This window comes from Hemicordylus capensis, chromosome 5, assembly GCF_027244095.1.
Source record: "Hemicordylus capensis ecotype Gifberg chromosome 5, rHemCap1.1.pri, whole genome shotgun sequence".
Classification (NCBI taxonomy): domain Eukaryota; kingdom Metazoa; phylum Chordata; class Lepidosauria; order Squamata; family Cordylidae; genus Hemicordylus; species Hemicordylus capensis.
The window spans coordinates 209,579,485-209,598,247 of NC_069661.1; the positions used below are offsets into that span (position 1 = coordinate 209,579,485).

The window sequence follows — 18,763 nt, forward strand, 5'->3', positions numbered from 1 at the left end:
CCTTTATTTTTAACATGTAACTTATAATGTGTACCTTTTATTAGCCCCCTTAGTATCACTTTCTTTTAGCTTGTAATTTTATGCTGGTCTACGACCGTAATAAAGGTTGATTGATTGACTGATTGAATTTTAAGAAGTAGAAGTTTAACCCTGGTGGAAGTAAAAATGTTCTCCCAGAACGGTCATCTCTGACATTTCCTTATCCCTGGTAAAGGCAGTGCTCTCAGGTTGGTTTGAGAGGACATATTTTCAGGAATGAGTTTTTAAATGTTAGACCCTGGACTTGAGTGAAAAATTGCAGTGATGAATAACTACCCTGTAAGTGGTTTGCTGCTGCTGCTCGTTTAATTAAAAAAATAAACAAACCCCAAGGACTGTCATGATTTGTTTTACAGATTCAACTTAGATTTATTAACCCACTGAAAAACTTGAGGCGACTTGGAATGAAACTTATTGCAGACTTTTTCTCTGACTTTGAAACTTACAGCTTTAGTGTGGAAGAGATTGATGCAATTTTTCATGCGGTGGTTTGGCCCCAGGTAAGGGCAGTGTGAGGCTTCCAAAGTTGTTTGCTTGATGTGGGAGGCGGACGTGTTGTCTCAGTACTATCCAGCATTCTCCAGACCTTACAAATAGCTGGCGTCTGTGAGAAGGTGGTATTTGGGGAGAAGAAAGAGAGAGAGAGAGAATACTAGAACAAAGCGTCTGATTTTTATGATGGACCAATTTAGCCACTCAAGCAAAGACCCAGAAATATGTAAACTTAATCTGAGTACAATGTGTGTCTGTTTTGACCTTTGATAAAGCCAGGATTTTGTGGTGATGTAGCCCAAGGGGGAGAGTGTAATTGCAGAACAGTGAGGTCTAAGAATCAAGTCGCTAAATATATTTAAAGTTACTTATTTGTATTAATAACATAAAATTTAAATGCATATAAAAATAGGGGCCTAGTGTTCAATGATTATCCTAGTGCCTCTGTACTGATTGGCCAGAACGTTGGAAGGCAAGATCAATTTTGCTTCTCAGTGAGCAATTGGGTAGAACTTTGCCTGCATGTTTTTCCTAACATCTTCACAAATAAAAGGGCTGGAGACTTGCTTAAAAAAAAAAATGAAAGCCGAATATTCAGAGTCTAGAATAGCTCTAAGGGGGCCAAGGCCCCCACATTCCCCTCACCACCATATATCTGATTCGGGCATATATTACCTTGGGGCAGATGACTCCATAGTTACAGTTGAGAAATGTAAAAATGATATAAGTTTATTTTCATTTGGGTGAGGTACATACTCCTAAATCAGACATTGCTGCAACCCCCTGTTTGTTTCTGTTGCTACACTTCCACCACAGCAGGACAGTACGCATACCATAGCAAGTCGATCAGTTGACAGAATTCCAGGGAGAAAATGACTGGCATACTGCACAAAATTCTGTCTGCTTTTTAATGAAGCATGCTTACAATTTCACAAGAGCACTCTTGTGCAAATGTGTGAAATTTGCATGAACGCAGTTGCGCCTTGAATGACCATTATTTCTGATGGTCATCCATCACACAACTCCCATTTGTGTACATTTGCACCATCAGTGAATTATTTTGCAGAAGCAAATAAAGATTGTTCCATTTCTGCTAATGCTTCTTATGTAAATATCTGCCAAAGTATAATCTCGTTGTTTTTATTTTCCTTCTTTTTGTTTTCTCAGATCACCAGACTGGCCTCTGAGAGCCAATATTCTCCTACTCTTTTACTCAAAATCATTCACATCTGGAGCAAAAACCCCAGGTAAATGTTTTGAATTCCAAATGAAGCAAACCATTGCTGTATTACTTTACTACAAGGCTACAAAACTTTGGCCCTCCTGCAGATGGTGAACTACAACTCCCATCATACCTGACTATTGTCTACTGTGACTGGGGATGATGGGAGTTGTTGTCCAGAAACAGCTGGAGGGCCAAAGTTGTGCAGCCATGTTTTATTATATGGGCACTCAGAAATGTAGATATATGCTGAGCTTTAAGTCTACTTATAGGTTTGTTAAATCCACGTATAGTTCATTTAAACTTAACATGTGCATAGTTCTTTGCAGGACTATCTGTGTTAATGGGAGCTGAAACAGGCACATATATGTTGAAATTAGGGCTGAGCTGAACTGATTGACTTTTTAACCAGGAACTAGGGATGTGCACGAACCTGTTTGGAGGGCCTTTTACTGGCCTCCAAACAGGTTCGAAAACTGGGTGGTTCAAAGGGGGGGCGCACTATAAGGGTGGGGGAGAGTGCACTTACTCCTCCCTCCACTCCCCCCCCCCATTGGCATGCGATATTTCTCAAGTCCTATGGGACTGCCGCCCCATTTGCTCTTTGGCCGGAAGTAACTGGCGCACGGGCACTCGGTGAGCGCGAGCAAGCGCCCACGTGCACTTGCAACGTGTGTGTGCTCGCGCACGTCGGGCGCACATGTGCCAGCTACTTCCGGCCAAAGAGCCAAGAGGCACGTTGCTGCCCCATAGAACTTGAGAAATGCCAGGCACCAGCAGGGGGAAAGCGGAGGGAGGGGTAAGTGCACTCTCCCCTGCCCTTAAAGTGCAAACGGCCCCCCACCATCGAGCCACCCAGCGTGGTTCCATGCAAATCTCTACCAGGAACATTGTGATTATGAGATTGCAGCCTAAATAAAGTGTGTCCCGTTTTTACATACACCTTTGTTAATAAAACTTAAGACTGTGAAGCTGCCTTATACTTTGTATCTTAGTATTGTCTGCTCTGACTGGCGGCAGCTTTCTGGCGCTTCAGATAGGGTGCTAAACATTTTTCCACCATATACTGTAAGACTGGTTGGATTAATGTGGTAAATAGTGTGATGATTTTGGAAGATTCTTCCGATTCTGGCTCTATCTAATAGTACTGTTGGATCTCATTAGTAAAGTGTGTCTGAAAGTTATCATTTCACATGCGGGCAAGCACATACAGAAGCTGCTGTTTCATGTGTGTGTGTGTGTTTTTATATACTGTCAAGGATATAACAGTGAGGATGAAGGGAGACATTCAGTTCACTTCTTTAAGATGTCCACAGAGGTTTGAAAAAAATCTCATCGTTCTTGGATGTAATCTTTTAAATAGCAAATAATTTCATTTTTTAAAAGAATACCTGGAAACGTGTTGGTTGTTTTCCCCCATCTGTTTCCTTGCCTCAGGTATTTCCCTTTGCTGGCCAAGCAGAAACCAGGGCATTCGGAATATGATATATTATCCAATGTGTTTGCTCTGCTGTCAGCCAAAAGCCTCTGTGAGGCGACAGCTGGTGTTGTGATGGATGTGGGTGACAGCCTTCTCAACACTCCTGACTTTGAACCTGAGGATAATCTTTGTGCCCTGACAGTGACTGACTGTGTCTTAACAGAAGTTGATGAAATGACAGGAGGTAGGAATGGCCGGGAAATGGGCTCTGTTGCAGGTGGATATTTTAAGGATGGATAGTGCATTTTTTGTTTGTAAGGCAGAACTGGAAAAAATCTGTACATGGAAGTGTTCTCAACTTAGCACCTTGATCAGCTTATACATCACATGCATGCTCTGTAGGTTAGACTGATTGTATATTTGTTTTGAAACTGTCGTATAGAGAACATATAGCTCTTAGATAAAAGGAAGTATAAGTTATTTATGGTATCCAAGGTAGAACAATTTTCAATGAAAATTACACTCTCAGTGTTTTTGTTTTGTTTTAATCAGACAAATCAAACAATTTTTTTTTTGCTGTTTTTAAAAAATAAATACTGTTGCACGTGTTCTCACTGGGGATGTTTCTGTTCTATACAAATACATATGACCAAATATAACTTGAAATTGATTTCAGTTAATGCTTTTGGCCAGATTTAGCTTTTCAAGCCTAATTACTTCCCTTAGACGAGAAAACACTGAAGCTTAGGGAAGCAAAGGACAGGCCCAAGGTAATTGAGCAGGTCAGTGGCATAGATGCTAGGTATTGTGTCTCTCAGTGTAGTCCTCCACCCTTAGTAACATGCCTATCTTATTTTTAAAAATTAATAATATGTTCCACACCTCCTTGACAATTTGTGCACCATAATAGTGGGAAACCCTCCTGCTGCATCCTCACTTTGTTAGGGTGTCTGGCACGGTCTCCAATTTTAAACCAAACTTTGACTATGACAGACAGTAAATCTTGTATCCTGAGACAGGCTCCAGCTTCCAGCATCCTGAAAGTCTTCCTGACAAAGCTTCTGGTTTAAAGTCAGACTGAAGCTAGTCAGGTCAGGAGGTCAAACAGGCATTTGATGTCAAATGCAGTGTTAATAATATTAATAATTAATTAACTTTATTTGTTAGCTGCCCAATAACAAATTTTTCCCTGGGCATGTCACAACACAACATTAAAAATCAAAAATACATAAAAACATAACAGACAAATCACAACACAAAACAAAAAAATACAAAGTTCAATACAAAACTTGTTTGTTTAAAGATGTTTTAATCTATTTTAAAAATCAGTTTTAAAGAGTCTCAGTGAACACAAAGGTCTTCACCTTGCATCCTAAAAGAACAAAGTGATGATGCCAGGAGAGCCTCACTGGGGAGGCTATTCCATATCAGGGAGAGCCTTATATTCCATTTAAGGCAAAAGAATGTAAATCCAGATCCATGCTGTTCTGTCTTTAGGAGTCATTCCTGCTTGCCAGGAGATCTTGGGTTGTCTTTTAATAAGCAGCAATATGAAATCTCATTGTGCTTGCTGTTCAGTCACTTACATTTTCTGCAACTCCAGAAGTCTGGAGAGCATACAATTGGCTCTCGTTAACCCCAGGCTTCCCTTACTAGGCTATTCGCCAGGGATTCGATATTATCCTCTTACTTTTCTACTTGAAGAAGTGAACTGACTTTTGATATTACTTACCACTTACAGGAGCACATAAATAACCTAACTGACTTCATTTCAGACTTTCCCAGCATGGGTGTACAGCTAATTCTCCCCCATGTCCCTGCAATTCTTCAGTATCTTAGCAAAACTATGCTAAATGTGGACAAGGTGAAGAAGAAAAAATATCGAGCACAAGTCAGCAAAGAACTCAACATTCTTTCAAAGTAAGTACTTCCCTTTTCTGAAGAGTACAGATTTATAAAGGTTCCTTTGAACATAGTGGGCAACATCCAGACTAAATTCGTCATGACTAAGTCCCATTGGCCAACATTCTGAGGCTCTACACACAATCCGTGTGTAGCAGTCAGGCAGCCATGGGCAGCAAGATCGGCCACCCACACGACTACAGGCTCCGTCATGGAGCCGGTGGGGGATGGGGATCGGGGGCCGCTTGGACAGTATATAAGAAGATAAGAGATGTCTTGCTGGATCAGGCCCAAGGCCCATCTAGTCCAGCATCTTGCTTCACACAGTGGCCCACTAAATCCTCTTGGAAGCCCACAGGCAAGGGCTGAGGCATGCCCTCTCTCCTATTCCTATTCTCCTGCAACTGATATTTAGAGGCATCTTGCCTCTGGGGCTGGAGATGGTCTATAGCTCCCTGACTAGTAACCATTGATAGACCTGTCCATGAATTTATCTAAACCATCCAGGCTGTTGGCTGTCACCACATCTTGTGGCAGAGAATTCCATAGGTTGACACAACCATAGGTGCTGTGTGAAAAAGTGCTTCCTCTTGTCGGTCCTAAATGTCTTGGCAATCAGTTTCATGGGATGACCCCTGGTTTTGGTGTTATGTGAGAGAACGTGCGCACGCGAGAGAGTAATTTTTCTCTGTCAACTTTCTCCACATTATGCATAGTTTTATAGACTTCTATAAAGTCTCCCCTCAGTCGTCATTTTTTTCTAAACTAAAAAGTCCCAGGTGTTGTCGCTCAAGGCCTATTTGGTCCAGCAACGTGTTTCACACAATAGCCTACCAGATGCCTCTGGGAAACTGACAAGCAGGAGATGAAGGCATGCCCTCTCTCCTGCTATTGCTCCCCTGCAGCTGGTGTTCGGAAGCATCCTGCCTCTGAATCTGGAGGTAGCCTTGAGGTAGCCATCAAGGCTAGTAGCCAAAGCTTCTGATTTTCAGCTGCTTAGGTCTGCATAACTCATCTGCCTGCTAGGGGCCAGTTCATACATGAGGTGGTACCAAACATCAGTAAAAGTCCTTGGGCTTGTACTTGTTTTCGTGGGCTTGTTGTACTTTAGCAGCTTTCATTATAGCATTCGTATGCCCTTTTGAAAGTAGAATGTTAATCAGTCCTTATAATGTGCACATTAACAAATGGTTCTCTTATACCATCAGCATCTGATGTAGGCAACTGAATCATTACATTGTGGTAGTGGGATATCCGTGCAAGACTAACCTCTTGCTTCTGTTGTATGTAGAATCAGCAACTTCATAAAGGACAAGAGTCAGAGTTCCGTCCTGATTACCCTCCTCCTCCCTTTCCTTCACCAGAGTAGCATTATGCAGGTAGGTTTTGAATTATTCCTGTGGAAAGTTGTGTGTTCTTTCAAGTAGGATTGTTTGTTTATTTAATGAATCACGTTTGTATGTCACCAAAGACAAAGTCTTATGGAGGTTTACACAAATAATTGAAACAAAACTAAATAAAATAATTGCAACAGTTAAAAGCATTCAAAATGATTAAAGCAATTCAAAGCCTAACCAAAAAGCCTGTTTAAACAGAAATATCTTCAAAGCTCTTTTAAAAGCTGTTGCAGATCTTAGTCCAGCAGGGAGCACATTCCAAAGCCCAGGGGTGGCTATTAAGAAGGCCCCGTCCTTAGTTGCCGCCAGACGAATTTATCTGATGAACTTTTAAATTGTTTTTGTAGACTGTAGTAACTGGTGTTATTTCACCAGCTCTTTGGTTTGTCTTCAGTATTTCTTACTTATTTAATGTATTTTAGGCATTTATGTACTGCTTTTCAGTTGAACCTCACAAAGTGACTTACATAAATATATTAAAGCAATACACATCAATAAGAAGTTAAACAATACAAATGTAGTAATATAGCAAAAAGGTAGTAACTGAAAATATATTAAAAGATATACAGTGTAGTGACCAGCCTCCCCTCCTTCTAGTTAACTGGAAGTGAACCCTTGTCTTGACTGACAGGCTGGTGACTTACAGAAATTGCCCAATCAGTCCACCGGGGGTGAGTGAGACCTAGAGAGTTGTTGCTGGGAATTCTGGGAACAAGAGAGGAAGTACTGTGCTGGAGGAGCAAGAGGACATGTGGCAATGGAGTTTGCTGCAACAGGATGACTGCAGCTCTTGGAAGATAGGACTGCAGGGGCTTGATTCTCAACAGGAGTTTGGGGAGCTCAAGGAAAGGAAGCCTGGGCTTTGGCTTCAGGAAGATTAATTTAGGGGAAAGTTTGTTTAGTCAGACTTTGAATTAGAAACATAAATTTCTTTGTGTGTGTGCTCTGCATATTCTGGATACTGTTCTATTATAGTTTACCTGTAGCATAATTAAAATGAGAAACACTAGCCTATGCTCAGTACACCTAGGGCGTTGCAAAAGCCTCTGTAAACATTTAAGCGTGCATTAAGACAACCTATTTTTGTAATCCTACTAAGTATTTTTAACTGGATCTAAAAGCTGAGAAAGCCTCAGACTGAAGCAGTCTGTAATAATTGAATAAAGCTGGGTTTTTAAAGTTATTTTCTTTTTACAAGCCTCTTGGAGTTGGTTTTTAACTCAGGTAAAGGAGGGAGTGAAGGGGGATTCCTCTGGTGCAAACACATACACAAACGGTCAGAAGCTATTGGCGTTCTCACAACGTGTAGGCTTGCTTGTGGAAGATGCAAGAGCCAAATTAAGAGAGTTCCAAAGAGAGTTAAAATTAAGAGGTCCCCCACTCCCTGCTGGGTTATTCCACCCCAAGCCCAGAGAGTTTCTGTAGACAAAAGGGGTGGTGGCAGCAGCATTTTGAACCTACTGGTAAAACAGAATAGTTTTAGGAGAAGCCTAGCCAGGCAGCTCAGCAGGGATGATTCAACATTTTTCCACCTTACGTGAGCTGCTCTAAGACAAAGGCTGTAATTTGCTACATACAGTTAAAATATAATCCAGGAAGTCCCTAACTTAGAAATGGATCGCATTCCAAAAGTTCGTTGGTAAGCCATATGTTCATAACTCGGAACACATATACTTCCCAAGAGTGATGACTTGTTTGTATGTGTGGGTTGGTGTTTGTAAGCTGGGGACTTCCTTAATGTAATATGTTATGGAGCTTTGATTGTAAGTACAGGTGTTTGTAAGTTTGGGTGTTCTTAATTTGTGGAGTGCCTGTATATATGTTTTAATGAGAAAGAATGGCAAAATTAGGTCTTAACTATCAGGCTTTGGTTTGCTGAAGGAAAATGGCCCGACGCCAAAGAATATCACAATATACAAATGTGTAGAGTTAGAAGGGAATGAAAGGCCATCTAGTCTAAGAAAGCATCTGTGTAACAGGCATCCACATGTTAGCCCACCCCAACCCAAACCACAGCCTGCCATAGAATGACGTGGGGCTGCCTTTGAAAATGGTCCGGAAACTGCAGCTGGTACAAAATATAGCTGCAAGATTATTAACTGGGTATGGATGTTTCGATCATATTAGGACAATGTTTCGTCAGCTGCACTGGCTTCCAGTCCGTTTCCGGGCCCAATTCAAAGTGCTGGTTTTAACTTTTAAAGCCCTAAATGGCTTGGGTCCGGGTTACCTGAGAGAGTGCTTTGTCCCTACCCATACCTTAAGATCTTCTTCAGAGGCCCTTCTCTGGGTGCCCCTGCCAAATGAGGTAAGGTGGGTGGCTACCAGGGAGAGGGCCTTTTCGGTGGTTGCATCTCATTTATGGAATAGCTGCCCCAGTGAGGTTCACCTGGCTTCATCACTTTGTTCTTTTAGATCCCAGGTAAAGACCCTTTTGTTCACACAGGCCTTTTAAATTCGGGTTTTCAGATTTGTTTGGATTTTTAACTAATTTTAATATGAGTTTTTAAGCTGTCTTGTCTTGTATTTTCTTTTTATTTATTTATTTATTTTGGGTCTGTCATGATTTAATGTGTTATGTGTTTTTGTTGTATGTTTTAATCCTCTGTTGTGAACCTCCCAGAGAAAAATTTGTTATGGGGCAGCTAACAAATAAAGATGATGATGATGATTAATATTGTCAGTAGGCAGGTGCTCAGTCTAAATGAGGCTGGCATCCAGAGCAATGAAACACATTAGGTTAGTTGTGCTAGAAACCAGGGATTTGTGCAAGAATGCTATAACACATTTGTATAAAACTTCCCATTAAAATAAATGCTGCATGCCACAGTTGCACAGCTTGTATGCCCCTCGCAAGTGTGTACTTGTAGTAGTGCCACACTGGTCTGTTAAGCTCCAGACTTGGCACAAGTAGCTAGCGCAAATTTTGCACTAGCCCAGCATCCTCCTGCAAGTGATCTGTTGCTCCAGATGTCAGCCAGTGTCTGCAGAGCAGATATTTACAGATGGTGCAAGCATACTGTGCCATGTGCTACAGAGTATAAAGAGAAGAGGGAGAAATCCCAAAGACTATTCTTTCCCATTCTCTTTTCTCTCATTCAGGAGAGTCACTCTCTCCATAACTGCAAAATAGATATACTGCCTTTCCCCCAAAACCCTCTTATTTCAGCCTTCTTTTCTTTTAGCTGCTTAGTCCCGCCCAGGGACTTCTTTTGTATGGGGGGGTATATAAATGTACTATAACTAAATAAGTAAATAGATGGATCAAAAAGGGATACATTAATGTTGATTGAACTGTTATCAAGTAGTAAGGAGCTCCAGGCAGGCTACATTATACACTTAAAACAGGGATTGATTTGTTGCATGATCTACTCTGCTCTCACTTGAACTTTAAAGTTGTGTCTTTGATTTAAAATTCCTTAGAATTTTGAGAAGGAACAAAATGCATCCTGATCAAAAGCTTCCATTCCCTTTTGTGCTGAAATAACTCATGTATTTTTTCCAAAGTGACAATAAAAGAAATGGATTTCCTGTTTTGAAATTTACATATTTCTGAAGAAAACCAGTCTTACTCCCTTCCCATCAATAAATTCCATAACTAGTACACTGAGCTGACTTAGCTGCAAAAGAGAACAGTAATTTTATTTAGTAAGGCTGTGGAACTGCTGATGAGAGGAATAGTGGTGTGCAGATTGATTTCTTGAGCTGAAACTATTGTATATTTCTGAAGAAGGCCTCTCCTATTCCCTTCCCGCAATAAAATTGATTAACTAGTGCATCTAGCTGACTTCTTTGCAGAGGGAGAAAGAAAGCTTTATTTAGGAAGACAGTGCAAGTGTGAATTGTCGATTGGAGGATTAATGGAGCTTCATTCCAGATCGACTTATCCTGTTGAGTTTGTCTTTCATTTGGGGAACAATATGAAAAACATCATTTGTCTGACAGGGTAGGCTTCTCTGTCCACACAAAGCTAAATTCTTAAAGCCTAATTAACATACCAATGAGTTGTTTTTTCCAAGTACAAGCCATGGAAATAATAGCCTGTCATGGATTGGTGTATTTCTTGGTGAAATGTACATATTTATATCAAAAGATTCATACAGGGCTGCATAAAGCCCAGCTAGTGAATGATATTGTTCACTAGGCGTTCTCATAAGTATATCTGTTTCTTTCAGGATACAGAGATTGATATCCTGGAAACGGTACAAAATCTGCTCAAGCACTGCTTGAATCCAACAAGCTTCCTCAAGCCTCTGGCAAAACTGTTTTCTGTTGTTCAGAACAAATTGTCTCGTCAGACACTCTGCACAGTTTTTCAGGTATTGTATATAAGCACATGTGTAGCCTTTGTTGGTGATTGATGAGCACTCCTCTCCTAGCTTGATTTGAAATGGGCCCTCCTCAAACAAATGTTTGCGGCCTAATGGGAATTACTGAATTTAAAATAATTTGCTCAAGAATATAAGAAAAAGCCTGCTGGATGAGGCCAAGACCCATCCAGTCCAGCATCCTGCCTCACTTCCCAAGGTGCGCATGAGATGCCTGCAATCAGGGGAAAGAGGGCAACTGCCCTCTCCCTTGGTGCTCCCTAGGACCTGGTGTTCAGGGGCATGTCACCTCTGATCCTGATGGAAGTATATAGCTGCCAAGGCTAGTATGTATGTATGTATTCAATTTTTATATTGCTCTTCCAAAAATGGCTCAGGGCAGTTTACACAGAGAAATAATAAATGTATAAGATGGATCCCTGTCCCCAAAGCGCTCACAATCTAAAAAAGAAACATAAGATAGACACCAGCAACTGTCACTGGAGGTACTGTGCTGGGGGTGGATAGGGCCAGTTACTCTCCCCCTGCTAAATAAAGAGAATCACCACATTAAAAGGTGCCTCTTTGCCAAGTTAGCAGGGGTAAAAGCCATAGTAGCCATTGATAGCCCTATCTTCCACGAATTATTGTGGCCAATTCTAAACATAGGCCCTGTCACACTTTTACTGATGTCTTCAGATGCACAACAGGGCGTGGAGTCCTTGCGCCCTATGTGAGACTTCCTTTTCCTGGAGCCCTTCTCCTTCCTTTATCTGGCAGCTCTTGGGAGGGCATTCATTAGGCTCGCTAGGGAAATATAGTTTCCTATGGGAAACTATGGGAAATATAGTTTCCTTAGCAAGTGATGTAGAGTTTTAAATGGAACTCTCCAAACCTGATGACTGAGCAACAGAGTGGAAGATGAGATTCAGTGTAAGTAAGTACAAAGTGGTGCACATTGAAACAAAAGGATAGTGCATCCACATTTCAAATTATGTAGGCAATTCTGGTACCATCTCAAAAAACATAATATGAAGGTGGAGAAGGTACAGAAATAGAGCATCTAAAATGAGATGAATCGTCTCATGGAGAAAGTCTTAAGAATTTTCTTAGTAATGGAAGAGGATGACAGAAGAAGGGCATCTTAAAGATGTATTTATAATATTCTAATACCTTGTATGTGATTTTATTTAGTGGAGGAATCAGTTATAATCTCATTTACATACATACATACATACATACATACATACATACATACAATATTTGCTGCTTTTAACTAACATAATGTATTAGATTCTCATTTTTAATGGTCTTGCTCTACTGGTCACTACACAGATGATGTTTTTGCTTTGTGGGTATTACTTCCATGTAGGAAAAAGATGTGAGAACAGTGCAGAGATTTATTTGGCCACATGTTCTGTATGTTTCTCATACCTGGCTATGTACATGTGCTAAATGTACTTTTTCCTACTCAGAAGTGATATCAATCTCAGAAAAACACATGAAGAAGGCTTTTAAATTAATGACTTCTTTTTGTTTAAACATTGTTTTTTAGACTTTATCACAGCTGGAGAGTGATCTAAAATACATTACAGATACAGTTAAGGTATGTAACCTTTTTTCTGACTTGCCATTTTTTGGTATCATTTTTATTTATATCTTCATTAAAGCCTGAGTGGTTTATTTTTCTGTTTTAGCTGAATGCTTTTGATCCACATCATCTTGATGATATCAATTTTGACATCCGCTTATCAGCATTCCAAGACATTACTTCTCATATCAAGGAGATGAAAACTGTGGATGTTAACTTTTTCATCCCAGTGATGCATAACTGTTTCTATACCATACAGGTGAGTCATACCTTCTTGGAAAATATCTGCCCTTGCTTTATGTTCTTGTAAATCAGGTACAGATTTCCAGTTATTTTGCTCATTTGCTCATTACCCCAAGCAGTATTGTGCTGGAGGGGCAGGATATAAATATTCTAAAATAATAACGATAATAATGATAATGATGATGATGATGATGATGTTATGTATGTATGTATGTATGTATGTATGTATTATTCTCCCCCTGGACTAGAAATTGCGGTTTAACTTTCTCTTTGAAATTCCCTTTTCTATATATATTATGCAGAAGAGTCTTAACTCATTTTAGGCACATTAGAATTACTTTTTGGATATTGTACTGAGAGGCAGTATCTATCTCCAGAGAGTTGCCAGCCTGAGGCTTCTTACAAACTGATGACTATATTCATGCAAATGCTTGAGTACAGTATTTCTAATAGCTTATTTCAGGATAGGCTCCTATAATCCCAAATGCTATATTACTTTTATTTCTTCAGTTAGGAGAGATGTCTTTAAGTGACAGTGCTGTCCTCTGCTTGAATGCGATTATTAATCTGCTTGCTGAAACTGATCACACAGAAGCTGAATACAAGGAAATCATCCATCACACTCTTCTGGAAGCTTTGAGAAAAGGCCTTAAGAGTAAGACAGAGGTAAATAGCTCAGTGCCTGACTATGGTTTGGAGTGTGGGTGGGGACTTTTGAGAAACAGGGTTACTATGTTCTGCAGATTTGTGTGCTGTACAATATACAATATCAGTTAGATTTCATGGACAGCCCTTTAACATGACAGTTCAAGTCTATGCCCCAACGAGTGATGCAGAAGAAGAGGAAGTTGATGAGTTTTATGCTCAAGTTCAGTCTGAAATTGACAGAACATGCAAGCAAGATGTGCTGGTGGTGGTTGGAGACTGGAATGCTAAAGTTGGGAATGGTAAGGAGGAAAACACCGTCGGACTGTATGGCCTAGGAAACAGAATTGAAGCAGGAGAATGACCTATTAGTTTCTGTCAAGCCAGTGATCTCTTCATTGCTAACACATTCTTCAAACAACCAAAGATGCACCTATACACATGGACATCACCAGATGGAGTACATAGAAATCAAATTGATTACCTTATTGGTGCAAGGAGGTGGAAGAGCTCAGTTATAACAGCAAAAACATGGCCAGGGACTGACTGTGGAACAGATCACGAACTGCTCATGTGTAAGATCCAAGTAAAGCTAAAGCGGAAAAACAAAGCTATCCAATTTCCACAATACGATCTTGAGAATATACCCACCATTTTCAAGAAGAACACCAAGAACCGCTTTGAAATTCTGAACCTCATTGATTGGGAATCAGAGGAACTGTGAAATGAAATCAACGAAGGACGAATGTGAAAGGAGACTGCCAAAGACCAAGAAACAGAAGAAAACAAAATGGATGTCAGAACAGATGATGGAAATTGCCGAGAAGAGGAGAGAAGCCAAAGTCAAGAAAGTTAAAAACCTCAAGAAGGAATTTAATAGGGAATTTCAGAAAGCTGTTAGAAGAGACAAGGAACAGTACTACAACGACCCCTTTACTCTGTAAAGACCTTGAGGATGGAAATAGACATAGGAAAACAAAAAAAGTTTCCCAAAAGATCTCTGGACTCAGAGGGAGGTTCCAACCTCAAATTGGTATGTTAAGGGATGCCAAAGGACAGATGGTAACTGATTCTGAGAAGATCAAACAGAGAAGGAAGGAGTATACTGAAAATCTGTACAGCAGGGATGTCCACATCCAAGATACTCTAGAAGATATTCCCTATTTGCAAGAACCTCTAGTACAGGAAGATGAAGTTAGATCAGCACTCCGGTCATTACCAAGTCGGAAAGCTACAGGAATTGATGGAATAGCTGCAGAAATATGGCAGGCAACAGAAGAAGAATCAGTCAAGGCTCTAACCAAACTATGCCAGCACATTTGGAGAATGACACAATGGCCAACAGATTGGAAGAGGTCAGTCTACACACCCATACCAAAGAAAAAAGATGTAACAGATTGCACAAACCATCACACAATATCCGTAATTTCACATGCTAGCAAAATAATGCTCAGGATCATCCAACACAGATTAGAGCCTTGTATGGAAAGGGAAATGCTGGATGTTCAAGCTGGTTTCAGAAAAGACCGAGAAACAAGAGACAACGTTGCTGATGCACGCTGGATAATTGAGAAAGCCAAAGAATACTAAAAAGAGGTCAATATGTGCTTTATTGACTACAGAAAAGCCTTCGATTGCATTGACCATGTCAAGTTGTAGAATATCCTTAGGAAAATGGGTGTCCCAGAACATCTCATTGTTCTCATGAGAAACCTGTACACAGGACAGGAAGCCACAGTCCTGATGGTACATGGTGAAACAGAGTGGTTCCAGATCGGCAAAGGAGTAAGACAAGGCTATATACTTTCTCCTTGTTTATTCAACTTATATGCTGAACATATACTGAGAGAAGCTGGATTGGAAGAAGATGAGTGTAGTTTTAAAGTTGGAGGAAGAAACATCAATTACCTGCACTATGATGATAACACCACTCTGATAGCTGAGAATGCGGATCATCTGCAGGCCCTAGTAATGAAAGTCAAGGAGCACAGTGAAAAAATGGGACTATGACTAAATGTAAAGAAGACTAAGCTAATGGCAACAGGTACAGCAACTAGCCTCAGAATTGATAATGAAGACATTGAAGTGGGGGATAGCTTCTGCCTTTTAGGATCGACCATCAACAGTAAAGGACCCAGAAGTCAAGAAATATGCTGCAGACTAGCACTTGTTAGGGTTGCAATGAAGGCCTTGGAAAGGATATTTAGATGCTGTGACATGTCTATATACACAAAGATTAGAATCGTTCGGACAGTGATTTTCTCTGTGACACTATGGATGCGAAAGCTGGACTTTGAAGAAGCAAGATATAAAAAGTATTGACGCTTTTGAACTTGGTGCTGGAGAAGACTCTTGAGGATACCATGGACAGCAAAGAAAGCCAATGGATCATAGAACAAATCAATCCAGAATTCTCACTCGAGGCACAGATGACCAGACTCAAACTAACATACTTTTGGACACATTATACGAAGACCCAGGTCCCTTGAGAAGTCCATAATGCAGGGAAAAGTTGAAGGAAAGAGAAGAAGAGGATGACCAGCAGCAAGGTGGATGGCCTTGATTACTACAGAAGTGAATACACGACTGAGAGACCTTAAAGGCCAAGTTGAAGACAGATCATCCTGGAGAGAATCTATCTATGTGGTCACTAAGAGTCGACACTGACTTGACGGCGCTTAATCAATCAATCAATCACAATATAGAAAAATATGATGAATATTTTAAACTTACAATTTTTATTGTTGCTACTTACTACCCCAAAAGTTCCGCCTTTCCCAAGATCTGGGTTGTATAGAGCTACGTACTGTATACACACACATGGGTTTTCCATGTAGCTGTGAAGGGTGAATATACATCTGCCTGCCTCTTAAAAATTCAGTGCTTTCTGCCCTGCAGCAGATGAGTAAGAGAGAGCCTCAGTGTACAATAGGCCTTGAATTCTAACTGTACATTGCTACATACAAGGCTATATGCTAACTTGAACACTTGGCTGGAAAGGGAAAAGGAGCTGGAGCAAAGTCTGGTTTGGAAAAATGTGACTTGAGATTTGCCCTCTGTACAAAACTCCATTACTGATGTATTAAGGAATATTTAACATGTTTAGGTGGAAATTTTAGCCATGCATTCATTATTAAATGTCCCTGACTTTTTCTCACTTGGTGCTCTCAGAGCATCCAGCAGGATTACACATCATTGCTCTCCTGTTTGATCCAAGCATTTCCAAAATACCCAGAGTTTCAGGATTTGGTTCAGCTGACCGACTTCCATGACCCAGAGATGGACTTCTTTGAAAATATGAAGCATATTCAGGTAAAAGTCAATTCTGTTCCTCCCTTTGTGCTCCTGAATTAGCACTTGTAATAGTGGAAAGGTTATAAATCTTTACACCATTTAAAGATAAGAAGGTTCAATTTTTTTAGCTTTGTGCAGGAATGGATGTATTCCTCAGAAGCCCCTAGGCCTGACCTCGTGCTGGCTTTCCCAACTTGCGGAGTCTACCTTTCAGCTTGCTTAGCCTTCAGTCTGAACATCTAATTTGCAGAAAACTGACCCCTTGGCGCACACACCTCAGCAAATGTGGTGCCCCTAGGCCTATGAGGCTTATTGGGAAATCCATCTCTGCCACCCTGCATGATTCTATAAATTCTAGTAGGGTTTTTGCTGAAGTTGTTCCCAGTATATTGTGCCCAGTGTCATGTCCTCTTTCTGTGAGTGGAAATCTGTGCGAGTGCTGTCCTTCTTTTCAGTAGCAAAATATTCAGTGTTGTTGATCATTCCTAGAATCTTTGTGTTGCATAAATATCTTTGTGTTGCATCAATTGCAGTAATGTTATTTAAAGTATTCTAGTTCATGCTTACTGTTAATATTGACTTCAAAAAGCAACAGTTTTGAGCTTGTGTTTATCAGCTCTACTTCTTATTCAAAACATCCATTTGAAAAGTAGAATTGAATGTGACTTTTGAAGTAAATGATTCTGAAGGTATTAATACAGAGATAAAATAAGAACTAGGGTTCTTGTCCTATTAAATAAATCTCAGTCAGTTAATAAAATGAGTGTTAACAAATATGTTAATGATTTATTTATTATATACGATTGTTAATGATTTATTTATTTATTATTTCTCTGTGTAAACTGCCCTGAGCCATTTTTGGAAGGGCGGTATAGAAACTGAAAGATGATGATGATGTGTGGCCGATGTTTGTTTGTAGTCGGAAGTCCCATAATATTTTTGCATCTTCGTGGTAGAAAATGAAGATGCAAAAATATTATGGGACTTCCAACTACAAACAGACAAACATCTGCCACACAATACACCAGATATAACTGTAGTCGAGAAGAAAGAAAAACAAGTTAAAATAATCGACATAGCAATACCAGGGGATAGCAGAATAGAAGAAAAAGAAATAGAAAAAAATCACCAAATAGAAAGATCTACAAACTGAAATTGAAAGGCTGTGGCAGAAAAAGACCAAAATAATCCCAGTGGTAATTGGCGCCCTGGGTGCAGTTTCAAAAGACCTTGAAGAGTACCTCAACACCATAGGGGCCACAGAAATCACCATCGGCCAATTACAAAAAGCAACTTTACTTGGAACAGCCTATATTCTGCGACAATATCTATAATAACAGCAACAACATTGATAATAAAATTCAGCCATCCCAGGTCCTTGGGAAGGACTCGATGTCTGGATAAAACAAACCAGTCAATAACGCCTGTCTGACTGTGTAAATAAATAAATAACAATAAATGTGCATACTTTTGCATATAAGTAAAACAGTAGGTTTGCAGGAAAGAAAGCACACTTCATTTGCTATTAGGACTGTCCAAAAGTGCTCCAAGGAGAACTTTAGGCTAAATTGAGAGGATGGGTTGGGTGCAAGGGTGGGGTTGGAGTTAGCCTAATTTTTTCACCACCTGTTTTGTGGTGAGGTTGTAAATAGTCCTCCTAGCCGTGGATACCTCTCCTGCTCCCCCCGAATGATCTTCCTGAGTGATGCTACATAATGTAGTGTAACTCAGGGGCACTACATTATGTAGCATCGCTCGGGAAGAGCATTCGGGGGGGGGGGGGGAATGGCAACCACTGAAAGGAGTGATATGCTGCTGATTGTAATTCCCTCCACCCACTTTCCAAAATGCTTTCCTGCATTTCACTGCCTGGCATTCGGGCTGAGAAAATAGGGGGAATGTCAGCTCAGGTCAGGTTATCAGTGCATGTATATATGCTAAGGAGGTGCACGAAACGGTTTGGCAGTCCTTTTGTCAACCACCGAACCGGTTCGAAAGTCCAGCCGTTTGGCTGGTTCAACCGTGGGGGGTTACCTTCAAGGAGAAAGGAGGGTGCTCTTCCCCCACCCCATGTTTCTGTCACCGGCACGGTCTGCAAAATTTGCTGGCATGGGGTATACACACGTGTGTCGGGCACTTCCAGTTTGACGCTGACCGGGGCGGCATATGCTGCTGCCCTGATCCAGTGATTTTGCACACAGCGCCAGCAGG

The 18,763-nt window shown here is 40.5% G+C and overlaps 1 protein-coding gene across 2 annotated transcripts in view; it reads left to right on the forward strand.

Moving 5' to 3' along the window:
- Window positions 1-18,763, forward strand: part of UTP20 (UTP20 small subunit processome component) — a 107,051-nt gene that overhangs the window by 57,510 nt on the left and 30,778 nt on the right. For both annotated transcript variants that reach the window (XM_053252114.1, XM_053252113.1), the window contains exons 28-37: window positions 396-539; window positions 1,699-1,778; window positions 3,191-3,417; window positions 4,949-5,093; window positions 6,367-6,454; window positions 10,648-10,791; window positions 12,335-12,385; window positions 12,477-12,629; window positions 13,124-13,279; window positions 16,430-16,570. In XM_053252114.1, coding sequence (XP_053108089.1) covers window positions 396-539; window positions 1,699-1,778; window positions 3,191-3,417; window positions 4,949-5,093; window positions 6,367-6,454; window positions 10,648-10,791; window positions 12,335-12,385; window positions 12,477-12,629; window positions 13,124-13,279; window positions 16,430-16,570 — 1,329 coding nt within the window. The remainder of the gene's footprint in view (window positions 1-395; window positions 540-1,698; window positions 1,779-3,190; window positions 3,418-4,948; window positions 5,094-6,366; window positions 6,455-10,647; window positions 10,792-12,334; window positions 12,386-12,476; window positions 12,630-13,123; window positions 13,280-16,429; window positions 16,571-18,763) is intronic.